The sequence below is a fragment of the Chrysoperla carnea genome, chromosome 2 (genome assembly GCF_905475395.1).
Source record: "Chrysoperla carnea chromosome 2, inChrCarn1.1, whole genome shotgun sequence".
In the NCBI taxonomy this organism is placed as follows: domain Eukaryota; kingdom Metazoa; phylum Arthropoda; class Insecta; order Neuroptera; family Chrysopidae; genus Chrysoperla; species Chrysoperla carnea.
The window spans coordinates 70,121,003-70,140,941 of NC_058338.1; the positions used below are offsets into that span (position 1 = coordinate 70,121,003).

Here is a 19,939-nt window from a genome sequence, read left to right on the forward strand (position 1 = left end):
CAACAAACCCTTAATTCTTAAGGTTGAAGGTATTTACAATCTTTATTTCTAAATTATTTATATTTTAAGATCGATATCAATATTGAAATATCTAAAAATAATCATAAATACTACAAAACGTTTCAAACAAACGTTGTTAAAACATGTTTGTCCTTTAACTTTTTTTCTATCTCTTACGTTTTAAAGTGTACAGGATCCACATTTTAGTTCATTTTTAATATATATTTAATCAAAAAGTAAGAAGTACTTTCAAGTCATTATTACTATATTTTAGGAGCCCTATATCCGAGAAGGGGTAAATAAACGGGCTTTATTATTATTACTTTATTTTTTAGATTTAACCTTCAGGTTAAGAACGAAAAAGTAATTCATTTAAATGATTGCTTCGATTGGACATGTAGTAGCCCATTCTGACAACCCAATTTTCCGTATATTTTTAATGATTTGCTTCTGTTCCACTTAAGTCACTTTAATTATATTCTTAAAAACTTTAATTGTCTCGGGATAATTAGCATAACATTTGTCTTCGGTGGTTAGTAGGCGATCTAACACAAATAATTGTCCAAGGAATAATAACTTTTCAACATTTTGATAAGTGAAATTTTGACGATGTAAACATTGAATATTTCAGTACTTTCAATATTTTCGAATATTAATCGAGAGTTGATCGATTCATTTCGTTCAACCGGGGATACATTACTGAATTTCCGTCATTTGAAAGATGACCTTAGATTTCTTAGTCTCGAAATAATCACTAGATAAAAAACGAACCAAAATGTGGTGGGCTCTTTATATTACTATTCGTTTTAGAATATGTAGAGAGAGTAAATTATTGAAATCGATCATTAACATATGCTTATAAAATATGAATAAATTCATTTGAATCAAATGAATTATATTCAAATTTTAAAAACAAATCACTTTTTATAATTTTATTTTTCTGCAATAACATTGAGGTAAGCATTTAACTCTTAATTTCTATTCTGCATGGTGTGACTGGGGCCTGTAGTTGTAGATAATAATTTTACTAAGGGTTTCTTTTAAATATTTGCATATTTTCTTTGTAAAAATGTTAAATAATGTAAACTTTGTAAATATTTTTTTTTATAATGAGTATGGGAGTGATTTTCTCATCTTTTTAAATGATTTTTTAATTTTTGTTGATTCTTTTTAAAATTTTTCTAATGTAAATATTCAATATTTTAATATTTAATTATCTAGTCTCTTGAAGATTTTTCTTCGAAGAAAAAACTATATAAGAAATTTGGATTGGGCTATAAAAGAATGTTTCAGTTCTTAAGTTTATACATAGACATATTATTATTGGAGTGAGCGAGAGAACAGTGAGAGTGTTCACAGATAAGAAAGAGAACGCTGTCGAGCTTACCGTATCATTTTTTCTCTGCATCATATGATACATAGAGATACGGTAGTTCGGAAGTGTCCTCCTTCTTATCTGTGGACAATGATTGTCGCTAATGGCTAGCATAGGTACTCGCGCACTCTTTTCTTATAATAAATCTATGGGTTTATATTTTTGAATTTCCAAATTAAAAATTATATTTTCAGTTGAATCTTTGTAATACAATTCTTAATGATTATATTATTTATAATCGGATTTAATGAATGACTTAATAAGTTTCAAATTTCGTTAGATAATACCAGATTTGATAATCTATTTAAACTATCAAAATTGTAAATCGGAGAACTTATAATAAAGTTTAAAATTATTTTTTTTAACAAACAAATTATTTAATGGAATGGCGTGGTATGAAAAATAAACCCTTCCGGCTGGCCATCTTTCATACTACAATCATTACTCTTCTTTCAATCTCTGTTTACAACACGTTTTTAGGTTACATATGTTTACGTGTGGTAATACATTAATTCATAAGAAAGAAGAGTATATTAAATTTACTTACTTCGTATATTAAATATTCTGGCCACTTATAAAATATATTAAAATAATAATTAGTTATGAGTGTTATCACATTTCATTTATCTGTCATTGAAAACACAGTGTATCTACGGAGATATCCGAAGTATAACGAAGCCACCCGAATTGCGTTTTTTCTTTAAACGGACTGAAATAATGAGAAAAACTCACACAGCTGTTAATAAATCCTTTTTCTTTGATTTATATTTTGAGTTTACAAAAGAAAATTTCATTCACTACCCTGTAAAGCATGAAATTTAAAATAAAAATATTTTAAAATATGCGCGAAAAAATCTACGCAACCGTTCTGAAGGGTTCAATTTGAAGTGAAACTTGAATTACGCGCAGATTCATTTACTAAAACTATGTCATTTATTCAACGGTACAGTAGCTTAATGATTAGAATGATAGATTTTTAGTTTACAAAGCAGAATGCTGGAGTTCAATTTTACTACTCCTACTTCCGACGAAGACATCGATATTCTGTCAAACTTTGCGAGATATCAAGATTTAAATTAGATAAACTTGAACATTCCTGAAAAAGTCCATCATTTGAAATGTATTACAACGATTTAATTAAGGCAAAAGCTAGAAGTGCAACAATTTTCGCTAGGAAAAAGCAATAAAACGATACGTGTTAAATAAGTAACATCCTATTGGTAAATAGAAATACAAAATTGGGAGTACTCATTTACTACAAGTGAAATTTACAAAATTAAAAAAACCCCCTAGAAATTTTTCGGGTACGGAACCGTAAATTCATATTTGAAACGTATCTAAAAACACTTCCCATTAAAAAAAAATCCAAATCGGCTCATCCATTTAGGCGTTACGATGCCATAGACAGACACACGTAGCGATCAAATTTATAACACCCCTTTTTTGGTTCGGGGGTTAATAAAAGACGCAAAACTTCTCTTCCTAATACAAGACACGTTTCATTATATTGCTTTCTTCTTGCTATATTTGTCGTACATTTAGCTTTAGCCAAAATGAAAAAATAAAAGCATGAAAATATTTAAAATGAAAAAAAAAATAACAGCACATATTTTCAATTAGTGAATAATTAGTTTTGCACAAAAATATTTTAATTTTAATAAACAAATTGCTTGTTTTGAATGATTTTGTTTATGGTATTAATTATTAGTGCATGGAGCAACATTGTCACGTGGTGGCCCTTCTAGACCCCAATCATTGGGGCAACGAATCAGTTCTCCTACAACACCGCAATCACAAACATTACCACCAACTCCTTGTAAGTATTTATCATACAAATACAAACAACAGCATAAATTCACTGATAATATCGATATATTGATAAATCATAAGTGTCATATTAAATATTATACACGTAAAAATTCATATCATACCATTAACCACATTCAAATTTTGTTTAGTTTTGGAATGAGCGAATACCTAAATACGAATAGCAAAGTTATAAAAGTATTTTAATTTTGTTATCTTTTTATTTCCACTTCGAATAAGAAAGGAGGTAGTAGTGGCAAACAATAAAATCTAACCCTTCCTATGCGTCTTAAGCCCTACGGTAACAATTGCAACCTCTCACAAACAATGTTATCTTCGTTGCGACGCAAGGTACGCCCCACTATAAAAGGTAAATTTTCCTGTAAAAGAGTGTTTTGTCTATCCTCTACAACTTCTCATTATAAGCAACATGCGGCCACAATATCCTAAGTATACACCTCCGACATCTGTTAATAAACGTCTGAACGTCGGTTATGAATTTTTTGGTTGTTTTCCATATCTCACATCGAAAGATTTGAGTTTTAACAGTTTTAACATTTGGATCTCCAAGTTGACTGGAGCATCACGAACTCGTCTTGAAATCCCTAAAGTTTAATAATTTTACAATACTTTTGTTGCATGTTCTTGATCGTATTTACATTTGGTGGCTTGCTCCAAAAATAATATTCGTTAAATATAATACATTCAATTTAAGATGTTACACCATTTTTGAAATGATGAATAAATGAATACACTTAAAATGGACTAAGATAAAGCCGATTGCTTGTCCTTCATGATCTTTTGGATACCAAATGACGTATAATATATCTATTGCGGAACAGTAGGAATAATTATTCTGATTTACTATATATATCAAGGATTAAAACAAATAAATTCTATAAATAAAATGCTGCGGCCAGATTCGAAAAGGAACAATCAAGAATAAACATAGGGAAATATTAAATGGGTATATAACTTCGCATAATGAATGAACTTTGAGATGTTATATACTGTTTAGTACTTGCCTATTTTCGATGTTGTTTGGTGTTCGCCTTTGTGTCTGGCCACCGCTTAACACAGAATATGTTTTTAAAAGAACGACTGTTGGAGACCCATAATCGCTTACAGAAATCATTTAATTTATATGGGTTAGGTGAGCCATTGATGGATGAAGATCCCACCTTTCGATAAATGTGGTTGCGATTACACACTCGCGTAAACAAACTGGATATTATATTCGATAAATATTTTTTTACGGTCGTATCTTGAATTGTTAGATTTACTACGTAGATAACTAGAAATTTAAAATTAGCCTAAATTTAACTGCATTGCAACTTAACATATTAATTTTACTTAAAAAGCATGTTCTCTTAATTTTATATGAAATATTTCGACATAATAAAATTTTATTCTGATTAAATAAGGTTATTTTAATAATAAAACTATTTTCTAAATTTTCGATAAATAATCTTGTAAATTAATGGTAATTTAATCCAACGTGAATGTTCAAGCAAGATTTAGCTTTTGCAAATTGTAAATTTTTATAAAAATAAATCAATTAACACATTGCATGCAAGAAATTACACACAAACCAACATTATTTTATGAGTTCTACTAAAAGTTGCTCCATAATGATCCTTAAAAATTCCATTAAATTTAACAGATATAATAGTCGCAAGAAGGGTCCCAATTCTTGATAAATAATCTAGAATCTTTTACCCATAAACAAGGAACAAACCTGTTACAAAATAAATGAGATGAAATGAGACAAATTTACAAATTTCTTTCATTTTTATCAAATTTTATCTTAAAACGAAAATAATAACTCCATTAAACATATAATTAATTTAAAAAGTAATTTCAAACTACTATCTTTTTTCTGTAATCACGCAAAACCAAGGCCCACCTAGTTCAGGGTGGTGTTGGGATTGATTTTTCGCAAACTTTTAGTAAAAACTCATTTACATTCATTTACAATCAATTTGCATGAGATAAGAAAACAAAATTTGCATGCCTGCTTTATAAAAAAAAGTACACAGTACTACTCTCTACATCTCAATGGCTACTGGCTAATGCAGAGCACGACTCCTTCCATAACGATAACTTTATGTAAGTAACTTACTATTAAACAACATGGCGTCAGGTTAAATAGTTATCAATAATTTTTTTGAAATTATAATATAACTATTACTGACGATATTTTGAACAATATATATTATAATAGCATCGAGATCGGCAGAGAAGGAGAGCAGAAAGAAAGAACGATCACGCAGCAAATCACCATTCCGCAGTTTTCGGTGGAAGAAAAGTCCAAAAAGTCCCGGGTCTCAATCCGGTGCGGTTAGTGATGATGAAGGTAAAAATATGATGAATTATAGTGAATAATTTTTTTTTTCAGATATTACATATTACTTTAAGTTTTTTCCTACCCTTCCATCCTTTTTTCCTTCGTCATTCTTTGTTATCATTGTTAGATAGGATATTTGTAAAAATATATATTTACTAATGGAGAGATTGGCATACCTGAGATGAAAATATTACTTATTAAATGTGCTTCCATAAATAATGCAAAATGCAATTGCAAAACAGAGAAGTACCTATTGGCTATTTATAGAAAAAACCAATGAAATGGAAACAACAATATTATAAATTAAATAAATATACACATTGCCAAACCACGTTTTCTAGCTCAAAATAGAATAAAATCTTACCCGATCGAATAGATTCGATTTTCAAAATTCTTTTCTACACGCAAATTCATAAGTTAGCAAAAATAATTAATAATTAATCGAATTAAGTGCTATGAAATATTTATACATCTGAAACAAAAATTTTCCCTTCATTATTACAATTGTTTTAGTATAAACATTGGAAAAGTGGGGTAAGTATGAAGTTAAAGAAAAACTTCTTTCGGATCTTAAGAAGAATTTCGGATCCAATTTAGAAATGTTTCTAATTTTTCTTTAAACAGGTGTACCATCACAATTACTTTTTAATTTTTTTTTTGTAGTTTTGATGAATTATCAAATAAATTTTAATTTTAAGGATTTATTATTATATTCAATTTTAATTTTTATATTAAAATAAATTTAAACAAATTTTATAGAACGACCAAGTCCTACCGCCGATGATGAAGATTTTGAAGGCAATCTTGTTCGAAAACACGAATGGGAATCAACAACCAAAAAAGCATCAAATAGGTAAATCACAGTCTTAAAAAACTTTTTTAATTGTTTAAAAATGATATATTAATAATATATAAATTTCAGATCATGGGATAAAGTTTATAGCTGCCTTAAAGGTTCTATGTTAGGATTCTATAAAGACAGTAAGACTGCTAAATCATCACCAGAACAATTCTTCAAAGGTGAACAACCACTGGATCTAGTTGGTGCAACAGTAAAAGTAGCAGATGATTATACAAAGAAGAAGCATGTGTTTAGACTTAGGTAAGTAATGCAAAATAATCTGATTCAAGTGATTCGATTCGGTGAACCTTTGCCTCTATTCCTCAAGCCTATAATTTTCGACCAACCCTCCTTGAGCATCACGTTATACAATATATAATTATTCGACTGCGATAATAACTAAAATTTTATTACAGATTATCTAATGGAGCAGAATTTTTATTCCAAGCTCATGATGATGCTGAGATGAACACATGGGTTCAAAGAATTTCAGCCCATTGTGAAAGTAGCTTTGCTGGACCGTCTAGATCACAAACGTTACCTTCAAGTGGTCAAAAGGATGAGCCAAAACGTCGCAGCTTCTTTACTCTTAAGAAAAAGTAAGTATTATTATTATTCTGTAAAAAAAATATTGGGAATTTCAAAACCCTTTTTACCAAACTATACAAAGAATTCTTTTTATAAATTATCGATTCATAATCAGACACTGTGGTCGATTGAAACTGACTAGAATACAGTTGAGAAGTGAGTCGGGATTCTCGACAGAACACAGTTGATTGAATTATCACTGCAATAAAATCTCCACGGAGTCATATATATTGTTTGGGTCCGGGTCTGGAAATCTTGGACCTATCAGTGCTGGAAGCAATCCCGCTGAATAAGCTGCTGACTTTCTGCGCTACTTTTAGCCTGGATGAAATTATATTGTCTTCATCTGCTTAAAATAGCACCTCCTATCTGAAGACGTTTCGATTCCGGGTGACAGGCTGTTCTGATTTTTTTCATTATCGTGTATTTTTAAAGTTCCCGGTCATTTTTTCACAATGTATACTCACGTTTTATGATTCTTGTTACTAATTCCATACAATAACAAATTATTCTTTTTTTATTTACAGTTAAATACAGTTAATAAACGGATCCTAGCAACATAAAAATTTGAACGCAGGTACACTTAAGTTAAAAAAATTAAGAATATAATATATTCCATCGTTAATATTTAAAAAAAAATAATGTTGATGCATTTTAAGTTTAACTAATGTGTCCCTAAGTTTATAATTAAACTCTATTGTATAGATAAAAAAAAATGTCGCTATATATAAAAATTATTAATATGTATGTGATTTTAAAAACCAAACATTTTAAAGAATCACACATTTTCTTGCAATATTACAAACAAACAAAAAATGATGAAATGACACCTGAAAAAAAATATACTGAAAATGTTCAAACCATTTTCAATATGTGATTTTAATTTATTATTGGTGTCGAATGAAAGCTCTGTTATTACACACAAAAAAACTTCTTTTACTTTTTTTTTTTGTTAATTTTATAAAAAATTATTTATTAATAAGTATAATCTTCGCGCATATAGTACAATTTTTAATAAACTGAATATATTATTCTTAATTAATATAAATAAATGAAACAAATGTTTAATTCGTTTAAAATACACATCACAAAATATTAATTAGACTTTAGAGTTTAGAAACCAAACAACGTAAATATTGTATGAAACAAATGACGATACATTTCAATATACTGGACGTTATTTACAATTGATGTTGGTGGGGATATCACGAGAAGTCCCCCCCCCCTCCTTTGATTATTTTCGTATAAGAAAAACATGTTAGATTCGACCTTCACAACAGCTCTTCAAATTTTCATCCATTTTGAAATGACGGACCTAGACCTGTTATTATTGTGAATTATTTGAAATATTATACGCTGTTTGTTTTGACAACAGTTCAATAGATTAAAGCTGTACAAGTTAGAAAACTGCAGCTTTGTTTTTTTTTTTTTTTATAAATAATTAAATTAAATTAATTAATTACTCCTTAAAAAATCTATAATTTCTTACTTATATATAGAAATTTATAAAGTACCTTTAAGTGCTGCCTTATTTATTGGAGTGTATATATTAAAAGAAAAAAGGAATTTAAAAAAAATTATTCTATTTATTAATTAATGGTCTGATGATGTGTGTAATAACAAAAGAGAGATATTTAAAAAGAGAAAAAAAAGAAAGAAAATCGCTATTTTGCCTGCCATTTTTTAAACTGTTTATTCGTGAACTTGCATTTGTGTCATGCGCAATGTGTGTGTGAATGCTGATGCGTTTTTTTTTTTCGTTTTTTTTGTATATTTATTTAATTTTAATTTTATCCGAGAAAACCACATTGTAAGTCGATAATTTTAAGCAATAAATATATTTGTTTTTTTTTTCAAGTATTTTCCACTTAATTTTTGTAAATATGAAAAACATACTTCATATTCATTTTAATTTAATAGACTTGAAAATTTGTATTTCATAAATTTGTTAAGTTCAGTTTTAATAGAAGTGAAACTTTTAATACAATGTCATTTATTTTATTATAACGGAATAATCGTTTTTGAAACTCAATGTTTTCTTAATTGCATCCTTACGTAATCGAGTTGTGATGAAATTTTAGCAAAACAAAAGTGTTTGAATCATTTGGGAAAAAACCTACTCCACAAAATCAAACTAAACGCGGGAAACTGCTTAATTATAACAAATAAAAATTTCCTTAGTCATTCTAAAAAAAAAAAAATACTGTCTGCGCCTAGCATATGCATAGACATATTTCAGACGATCAGAATAAATATCAAGTAACCCCTCGAAACAAACTGTTTCAAATAATGACGTGTGAAAATATCTAAAAAAAGTTTCATTTATATTAAAAGGTAAAAATATTTGTTATTTTGTTAATAAAATGCACATTTTTTTACTATTTAAGTATTTTTAATTGTTTTTAAAAAATGTTAGTTCACGTTCAAACACAATAATTTTACTATCGAATAAAAAATAATTAATCATTTCTTAAATTTAAAATCGTTATTTTTTTTATCGTATTTGAAGTAAAAACAAAAAAAAAATGAATAGTGCATAAGTTTAAAAAAAATTTGCTTGTTATTTACTACTACACGACTTTGCTTTCTCTATAAAAAAACAATTGAAAATATAAAAAAAAAAGAAATTTAAATTTAAAAAAAACATGGGATGGATTCAGAACACAAATTATATAATTGCTGTCTGCTATTTTTAAATATATTATAGTTATTATAAAAATATATTTATTTTATTTTTTTTAATATAATATATATTTGTTCTCGTATATTAATTATATTATTATTCATAAGTAGTTTAGCCATTGAATATTTAAAAACGATATATAGGAGACGGCAGGAAATGATTTTAGGGCTTTGTTTCAATTAGCTAAATCGTAAGCTCCCAACCAACTCTTGAGTAATCGATATCACTTGTTATGATTATTCCTCCTTGAACGGTTGTTGTTTTTAACATAAAATTTGTGGTAACCCTGTTAAATTAAATAATTTAACTAGTCGCTGTAAACAAAAAAGGTAGTAAGATGGCGTTCATTTTAGCCATAGTAGTTAAGATCAGTGCTACTAAACTATGAGAAAATCATTATTGAAAATTTGGTGAATTGTATCTTATCTAGTTGACATAAAGCCCCAAAGCAAATTCTTGCCGTACCTACATTTCTGATTACAATCCATTCATTGACTGAACTATTTATTAAGTATATTTTACATAAAATGTGTGCTTTTCTTCTCCTGATAAGAACATCAAACAACCACAAATAAACAACAAAATTAAATAAAAAAATTAAAAAATCATAGAGTTTTATGTTCATATACGCAGCATATACATTTGCATATTATTTAACTTTATCATCGGGGTTTAGTTATTAAAAAAAATTGAAAAAATTGAAATAAAAAAAATAAAGAATTATTATTTAATATCGAAAAAACATTCTTATATTTAATTATTTTATTTATTTTTTATTGAAATAAATATTTCAATATTTCGAAGTGCAAAAGTTTTCTTCCTTTGTTTTAGTTTTTTACTAGCGGACCCGACAGACGTCCTGTAGAAACGTAACTTCAATTCATTAATATCTATACTATGTTTAGCTGCCCGCTATGCCCGCTAAGCCCACCCGTTAGCTCATCTCAACAGGCCAACTAAACCCAAATTTTACTCTTATCTATTACCTCTTGTCTATCCCGCTAAACCCCAACCCATCAGCCTTCGGCCTAGCTGGAGCCTTTAGTAATGGAGCTCGCTGCTAAAAATGCATAGTACATAGTTAGTTGTAATAAAAAAGTAATTTTAATATTAAACAACACCTCAATACTAATAAAAATGCATAGTATACAGTAAGTCGCAATAATAATGAAATAAGAACTCATTTATAGTGACTGACGTTTCATGTCAATTCACACGGGAATGCTGTCGAACGGGATAAAGTATCCTATGTCCTTCTCCTGGCTCTAAACTACCTCCCTGCCAATTTTCAGCTAAATCGGTTCAGCCGTTCTTGAGTTATAAGTGGAGTAACTAACACGACTTTTATATATATAGATTTATAAGTTGATAATAATGGTAAGTACAATTTATATAATCTTAACGAAATTATTTTTTATTTTAAGATTTTGATGTGTTTTGTAATAAAACTTTCGATGATTTTGATCAAATAACCATAAGTTAACACCCGATAAGTTCCAAAAGTTGTTAGAACAAAAACTTGATTAATATTATTGGGAAACATCATTTCCACATGAAAAACCAGTAAGAAAAATATATATTCAATTGCATAAGAATTAGAAATTCCTTAAAAAACTTTTCAAAACTAAAGCAATATTTATTTTAGCCAATAGATGTATATTTGCTTTGATCACAATCGAAATTCACTTATTATTAGAAATATTTCTAATTTAATAATAGTCAATTACATTAGGACCAGCCGTTTGTAAGCCATGGACAATTTCAACTTTATACACAAATATTATCGCACAAGATATTTGTACCTACGCGTTCATTGTTCTTCCTTAAAACTCGGCAGAGCCAAAAGTAGAGATGAAAGGCCCGAAGACAAATCAAACTTGGGGGCCCCATACAAAAATCACCTTATAATAATAATTGTTGTGGAATTGCGAAGTAAAAATAATAGTATCAAATCAACAAATTTCTCAAATTATAGCAGGAAAAAGTATTTCAAATTTTACCCATTGAATTTAAGACTAATACTAATACTCAGCGTCACAAAATGTGCACGTGTTTTACCATTCTAAGTGACGCAGACTTTGAAAATTCACTACGACGCAGAGTATACCTTGTTTATCCATGATACTCGTTCCCGATGTTTTCGATATCCACTCTGTCATTTTTGGGTACTTTTGGAAACGGAAAACGACTGAAGTGTGATTATAACCAAAATTGTATCAGAATTATTATTGAAAAAAAAGTTTATTTACTTAATAAAGGTACTTGGTAAAGATACCGAGTCCTCGGTGTGAGTATAGTTCACAATCGAGGTTATGTTAATAATACAAATATTTAACAAAATTTACTATATGGGTAACAACTTACTTATGTGCTTAGATTTAGATACATATTTCACATATATCAATTGAAGTGAAGATTGAAAGAATTATATAGCAAACGCTAGGAGCGTTAAATTTAAATTTAATCAACAGTATCGACAGTTTAAAAATTATTTTGATATTTTTTTTTCAAAATCCCCTGCTAGGAGGCTTTGATCCGGGAGTATTTTCGGTCCTGGAGCCCTCTGAATGACATTTCAATATATTTAATAAAAATTACCGATTTCATAAATGTATTATTACGTTGAATTATTGGTTTAACTCACATGCTTATATAACTATGATAAAATGCTTCTAATTGGTTGTGAATAATAAATATTATTTTTATATGTATCTATTTTGTAATTTTTGTCTTACATAATTTAATTGCATTGCCTACAGTGCTTTATATCATGCAAAAGACACCAAAAATGGAAGAGTTAAAAAAGGTAAGTCTGCCTATAACATTATTTTTCATTAACAAATACAAATTTATAGTCTATAGAAATCGTAAAACAGGTAAGGCCAGACAAGGCATAGAATGTTGTATTGGTTATTTTTATTTATAAGGCAGGCACTAATGCGGCGTGGCAATCTGGCGGCCTCATATTCACTCAATGCTTAAACTCACTGATCTCTATATAACTGAATAGGGATCTATATGGCGTAAAACAGCGCCTCAGTATGAGTGGCTGGGAACTAAATAAAAGCATTCAACGCATGCGAGATTATAATCGTCATAGAGATCTCTATATTTCATTTTAGTTCTAGCCACTCATTTGGTGGCACAATTTTAATAACCAATTACAAAACATGGGATCCTCTATCTACATTTTATACATACGTAAAATTTATTTGTTAACGAGATAATTAGAAATTCAATACTTAATGAAGAGTGTCTCTCACCAAGTATATACAGTGTTTAATAATTTTTAGTATAGATCAATATAATTAAAAAATTGAGAATTTTGTCATGAAAATCGGTATATGGGTATAAAAAAATAAATACTTGGCATGTTTTACTACTAATGTTTTTCAATAGCTTTAACCAAAGAATACAGAATACCCAAAGACTATAGGATAGACAAGAAGCAGAAGTATAATTATAAGTGACATCTGGAGTCTGAGGCGATCAACTATTAAGTTTGTAGGCCTTTGCGGGTATGGCTATTAAGTTTAACTACTTTGCGGGGGTGACTATTAACTATTAAGTTTGAAAGCCTGACTCGGTAGAGGCGCTGAAACTCGTATACTACGATTTTACATTAGCTCATATGGGCTGCTTCTCCTCTATCCTATGCTCTTTGAGAATACCTAATAGAACGTCATTTTTATATACATATCTGAACTCACCATTTTGGTAGTTTGAACTACTCCTACAGAGGGTTTAAGCGTTACATATTTATAAGGACTAGATATGCATTGGTTTGTTATATTCACCGATAGATGGCTCTACGGGCATAATAGGTATTTTATAATAAAAATACATGTTATGCGCATAGAATCATCTATCGGTAAATATCACATACCAACGTATGGAGGAGTAGTTCAACGCATGGAGGAGTAGTAGTAATCTGGAGGAGTAGTTCAAACTACCAAACATCGATTTGTACATACGTATTCGAAACTACCAGAGTTCGGATACGTATATACAAATGATGTTCTATTAGGTATTCTGTTTATTCTTCTTTACTCTAACGCAAAGTAAAATATTAAGAATAGGCTATATTTGTCAATTTATAGTAGGCAGCGTTGAAAGTTTAGTTCAGTTAATTATCTTAAAAAATGCCGATACCACTGTATATCACAGTCGCATATTCCATGATATACAGGCCGTTTTTGTACCATCTAGGCATATACATGTCTGTAGTATGACTGAATACATCCGTTTAGTAATGCATCTAAGCGAGATGTATTATATACATGTATTTAACATTAGTTGGGAGACGCTTGGAGAGTGGAAGTTTTTTAGATTATTAATAATATTTGTATGCAACAAAACTCCCACTCTCTGCATGCATACAACAAAAGTCTTGTGTATCGTATCTGTAGCCTTACAATATATGTATATAATACATCTCGCTTAGATGCATTACTAAACGGATGTATTCAGTCATACTACAGACATGTATATGCCTAGATGGTACAAAAACGGCCTGTATATACATCGACTATGATACAACGTATTGTTGTTACACAAATTTTATTAAATTCAAAAGACCACATTGGTACCCTAGACTTTTAATGAATTTTTTTTTTAATACGATTTTTTTTTCATACCATAACGCCAGTCAAATTCTTCATTAAAATCCCAAAACGCGATGTAAAGGGGCTTTTTGGTATGGTATACTTATATTACCTATATCCATGGTATTTTATATACCAAAAAAGCAGCTTTACATTGCGTTTTGCAATTGTAGTTTTTTTTTTTTGGGATTTTACTGGCGTAAATACGTTGATTTATTTCAACTATGATCTACTCTGCATAATAGGTTTGTAACGGACGCTGTCCTCCCATAATTTATAAACCCACAACCATTTTCTTATGGAAAAAGTATACCTCCGTGGCCCAAGCATCCGTTAACAATGAAATTTATTTGTTCATAATTAAAATAATTGCGCATGAACTCGGCATTTACCTGAATATGAAACAAATAATCAAAAAATATGTATTTTCCAAGGCGGTGCCGGTAATTGATACCAATGTTAAAATGTATTAATTAACCATAGAATATTATACATAGAGAACGCCATGGCCCAAAATTTGCGATATGATGAATGATAGAGAAGACTGTCAGTTGGTTCCTATGTGTCCTTGTCTAATCTATATGCCATTGGCTTCATATTGTTTTCACAAAATCTCTATGCATCATATGATCATGACATATGACTATGACAAGGACACATAGGAACTAATTGGCAGTTTTCTCTCTCATTCATCATATCGCATCCACTTACAGGCTAGTATATCCCTCGCGTTATCTATGTATAATGTCGACCTCAAAAAATCATACATTAGGGTCTTAGAATGCCGCGTTCATGCGTAATTATATTAATTATGAAACAATAAATTTTATTGATTACGGAGGTCAAAAGTGCACAGGTATTGAAACCCAGGCATACACAGGATGTTGAAATAATAACTCTGTTAGTTACTAAGCTAAAATGCCTATTTTGAATTCTCTAAACAGTTATGGCGTCTACAGTAGCGTCGTTCCTACGCCACCTAGTCAACTTTTCTTACGTAATATGCCGTATATTTGTACCAGTCTGTATTTTGATGTCTATGACGTTTGGCAGTAATGGCCATGTTATAATTTATGGGGGATTTTAATGTTATAATTTGCAATGTTCATCGTCTTGTAAGTGTAAGTTCATTGTCCTCGCCCACTTATTTATATGACAGTTTGTCAAAAATGATAAACTTTTTTAAAACATTTATTACAATCAATCATTTAGTTTAATTGTATCGTTTAACACAATTTAAAAAAAAAAAAACAATGAATTTATCAAAATTCATGATAGTGCCACTTTTTACTATCAAGATATACGTTTCCGTTTTTACTTAAAATGATTTTATAAATTCAGAGGTATTTAGATGTTCAATTTATTGTTTTAATTATCTATTATCACTGATAAGATTAATTATTCAATAAATCATTTTATTTGCAGTATAGTTGTAAACATGTCAGGCGGTGCAAGTAATAAAAAACGAGTGTCTGGCAAGACTCAAGGCTGGGAAGAAGCCGGTGGTGAATTTTATTCCGAACGTTATCCGACTGGTGACATCGAGTTAGATGTATTTCAAAGAGATCCATCACACATTGCAACTCTTTTACCGAGCAAACAATCACGATTTGGTAATTTATTTAATCTTGATTTGTTGTTGAGTTTGAATTCATTATTAATTATTGAATAAATTTTACGTGTAGCTACAACAAAACATGGTACTAGAAATACAGATACTCGAACAATGAGACGAAGAACTTCAACACGATCTCGACAATCAACTGCAAGGAGAACATCAACTGTCAATCAAGATGTTCATGTTTCTATGATGCCAGACTTATCAGGTACAATTTTTTTATTACGTACTGTTTTTGGAAGTTTAAAAATTGCCTTTGTTTATAATTATTGAGTACTTAATTCAACCTATTGTAAATTTAAAGAAGGGTAGGTAAGATTTAATTTTAACATTGTTCGCATTTTTTGTGAGAAGAACAAACAATATTTTTTGTTTGGTTGTTAACAAAATTATTTGGGCTTTTGTAACGACAGAGCTTCATATACGATTTCTGGTGATCCTATAGAAAATACTTAACCAATCGTAAAATGGGCCCTATTTTTTACTTTTTGAGAAAAAATTAAGTTTTGTCCAATTCAGTTTATAATGTAATTAATTAATGCGTAGTTTTTGAGATATCGTCTAAAATCACATAACGAATAAGATTGACGTAATATTCAAGAAACCATTTTTTTTTAGTCAAATGCATCAGATTTTTGCATGTTTAAGATCGAGAAAAAATTATTGTCACCAATTTCGATAAAATTTAATAAATATGATAATTTTGACTCAAAAATTACAATCATTGAATCCATTTGACTAAATTATTGTTGTCTTTGATTGGAGTCGTAGTTTGTAGGACATAGCTCGAAATCCTATACGAAGAGCAATTTCTCGGATTAATTTCAGGCAACTTCTTAGAAAATTTATCTCTTATATTTAAATGGACTGGATTTCGTTACTTTTGAGTCCTATCACCTAAAGTAAAAATACGAAAAACAAGTTTATTTGGCCAAAATGGTACCTTTTAATGACGTTAAACTTTAACATGAATCAACCTCTTGATTTTTTACAGAAAATTTATCCAATGAAGAACGAACATGGGAAGAAATAATGCAGATAAAAGCAATGCCTATACCTATGTATCAGAAAAAAGAAATGAAAGCCAAACTTCAGGTAATTTAAAACGTTTTCAATACTTTATTTTATTATTATGTTCGGAAAAATCACGTTCAGAATGCCGAATATCTGAAGATATTTTTCGACTTTTTCATTAAATTTTTATAGCAATAAGAATAATAAGTCGAATCGATTTTTTTTTTTTGGTATCGGTAGACTATTGTTCTGCGGATTTCAAACTATTTTCAATAACTCATCACTATTTTAAAATCCTTAATTGGTGGATGAAAATATTTGCAACTCAAAACTCACAAAAATAAGCTATTTACGCATGCTAAAATAAGCGGTTACTTTTTCTTCTTGTTCCTTAATTATATGACCATCATAAATTTTTATTTAGAATACAAATTATCTATTTTACTTTTACTATTTTGAATCCTAAAAAATGTATTTTAATGTTTAGTTTTATTCTTTTACATATTACATCAATATTTTTTTTATTCTTACTGTATCAATAAAAGCTTCCAAACAGTACTGAAGTTTTGAAAATTTAATAATGAGATCACGATCTGTGCGTCTTAAAATATTTTACGCCATACCTGGAAAACATACCAAGTGGTCAATTTTTCTATGCAGTTGACAACTTGACCCGAGTGAAAAAATTCTTCTAATTTAATTTCTTTTAAATATTTCTGAAGAAAAATTCATATAGCGAACATTTTTACAGAACCATAACTAGATTCTGAATGATTAGGCATTGAAATTTTGTATCACAAAAATTTGATAGTAATTTAATGATTCTTGTTTTAGAACGCAACATATTTGCGTTTACAAGGATATGAACAATTCAAGTGGAAACAACGAAAAGTATGGCAACAATTAGAATTACGATGGAATGAACTACTAACAAAAATAGAACTATGGAAATATAGTTTAAAGAAAATCGAAGGTAATTTTGGTACAGGCATTGTAGCATACTTCATTTTCTTAAAATGGTTAATGTTTTTAAATTTGTGTAATTTTATAATGATATTTATTTTTGTTATAATGCCAACACTATTATTCGATAACGAGGAAAATGCTATTTGTGATATCGAAAAAGATAACTCTTCAGTTCCATGCTGTTCTGATTTATATTTTAATGGTTCAGTAAATTTAAAACCATTTATTTATGATTTTATACAAGGTACAGGGTGGATTGAATATACACTCATGTTCTATGGTTATTACACAAATCAAATTTACGGAGTACATTCCGTATCAACATACGAAATAATTAATTCGACAACAACAAACCTTAATTTAACCGGATCGATGGACTATTTGAATCATAGTGTTTACAAATACGAAGATGTCGTGGTAAATAAAGGGTATTCGGTATTATATGATTTACCCCTTGCGTACATTTTAATAACAGTTATTTATTTTGTGATAAGTTTAATCGCAATCGTAAAATCCGCTGCACGTGGATTTAAAGAACGTTTAATTGAAGGCGAAGGGCAATTTTATCGATATTGTAATATCGTATTCGGTGGATGGGATTTTTGTATACATAATGAGAAAAGCGCGATTATTAAACATAAAGCATTGTATAATGAGTTGAAAGGAAATTTACAAGCTGAGAAAATGGAAGAGGAACGACAAAGTCGTACACGCGATGAAAAAACTCGACTATTTTGTTTGCGTTTCACAATTAATTTAATTGTTATATTTATATTAGGAAGTTGTAGTATTTTAATTTTTTTTGTAATCGAATTGTCTTGGGACAAAATATTATCTGGAACAGATTTAACCGAAAATTTTCTGAATGGAAATTTAGAAAATTTAATTTTACAATTTTTACCATCAATGTCGATAGTTGCATTAAATATAGTTATTCCAATATTGTTTCGATTTTTAATAAAATTTGAAAAATATACACCAGAATATGAAATTCGTTTATCGTTAGTACGTATTGTATTTTTACGATTGAGTTCGTTAAGTGTGTTGATGGCAACGATTTACTATTTAGTTTCATGTCAAGATAATGAAAATACGAATGAATGTACGAGTAATGGTGAAAAATGTAAAAGACCACTTTGTTGGGAAACGTATGTGGGACAACAAATTTATAAACTGTTAATCACTGATTTTGCGATACATTTATTAAAAACATTCTTAATAAATTTCCCCCGTGCGTTGTTGGCTAAACATATTGATAATAAATGTATGAAATTAATTGGTACTCAAGAATTTGAATTAACAGGTCATGTGTTGGATGTGGTTTATTCACAAACTCTATGTTGGCTTGGTACTTTCTTTTGCCCTCTTTTGCCAGCTATTGCTGCCATATGTTTCTTTTTTATGTTTTATATAAAAAAATTTGCATGTCTTGTGAATAGTACGCCATCTTCTACAGTATATCGTGCATCACGCTCTAATTCACTATTTATGTTTGTCCTTCTATTATCATTCGTGGTAACAGTGATACCAGTTGGATTCTCTATTGCTGAATTAACACCATCAAAATCGTGTGGTCCATTCCGAGAATATGAAACAGTTTGGGAGCTGGTTATAAAGACGTTTGGTAAATTTCCATTATGGATACAAAACATAATATTTTTCTTTGGAACTGCCGGTTTTGCCATTCCGTTATTTATATTTTTAGTATTATGTTTATATTATTATTATGCAGTAAATTCAGCTAATAAACACATGGTGTTGGTGTTAAAGAATCAGCTTGTTTTGGAGGGACATGACAAACAATTCTTACTGAACCGTTTGAGTGCATTTATTAAGCAACAACAGGAATATCAAAAGAAATTACGTAATGCCGAAATGCAAAGGGAACGGGAACGTATGAATAATTCGAGTAGTTAAAATATTTATGCACCTCATTTTGCTTTAATCATTTTAATAATTTTAAACTCGACTACATGATCTCATTCAATAATTTTTTATTCAAATTAACATACTTATCTGACTTAAGTAGACTGGCCGTCGTTTCATATACATTGATCTTTTGGTATAAAAACACCTGGTGAAGAAATTTTCCAAAAC

The 19,939-nt window shown here is 29.2% G+C and overlaps 2 protein-coding genes across 4 annotated transcripts in view; both read left to right on the forward strand.

Annotated features, from left to right (window-relative positions):
- Positions 1–7,900, forward strand: part of LOC123293476 (spectrin beta chain) — a 28,435-nt gene extending 20,535 nt beyond the window's left edge. The window contains exons 13-18 of one of the 3 annotated variants that reach the window (XM_044874319.1): positions 3,084–3,191; positions 5,406–5,537; positions 6,288–6,381; positions 6,451–6,630; positions 6,786–6,968; positions 7,485–7,899. In XM_044874319.1, the coding sequence (XP_044730254.1) occupies positions 3,084–3,191; positions 5,406–5,537; positions 6,288–6,381; positions 6,451–6,630; positions 6,786–6,968; positions 7,485–7,488 (701 nt within the window). In that variant the 3' untranslated portion in view covers positions 7,489–7,899. Of the gene's footprint in view, positions 1–3,083; positions 3,192–5,405; positions 5,538–6,287; positions 6,382–6,450; positions 6,631–6,785; positions 6,969–7,484 lie in introns of all 3 variants that reach the window. The other 2 variants (XM_044874320.1, XM_044874321.1) reach the window with 2 other exon arrangements.
- Positions 7,901–15,404: 7,504 nt separating this feature from the next.
- LOC123292409 (transmembrane channel-like protein 7) lies at positions 15,405–19,908 on the forward strand. The gene is made up of 6 exons (XM_044873056.1): positions 15,405–15,587; positions 15,670–15,857; positions 15,930–16,070; positions 16,857–16,957; positions 17,711–18,167; positions 18,279–19,908. The coding sequence occupies exons 2-6, from the start codon at positions 15,683–15,685 to the stop codon at positions 19,757–19,759; spliced, it is 2,355 nt and encodes a 784-aa protein (XP_044728991.1). The 5' UTR covers positions 15,405–15,587; positions 15,670–15,682; the 3' UTR covers positions 19,760–19,908.
- Positions 19,909–19,939: the final 31 nt, after the last annotated feature.

Excerpts from the sequence above, each read along its gene's own strand:
- LOC123292409 (XM_044873056.1), top strand. The coding sequence starts at position 15,683 with ATGTCAGGCGGTGCAAGTAATAAAAAACGAGTGTCTGGCAAGACTCAA. Across the intron at positions 15,858-15,929 it reads GAGCAAACAATCACGATTTG|CTACAACAAAACATGGTACT; the intron begins GTAATTTATTTA and ends TTTTACGTGTAG. Across the intron at positions 16,958-17,710 it reads AAATGAAAGCCAAACTTCAG|AACGCAACATATTTGCGTTT; the intron begins GTAATTTAAAAC and ends TTCTTGTTTTAG.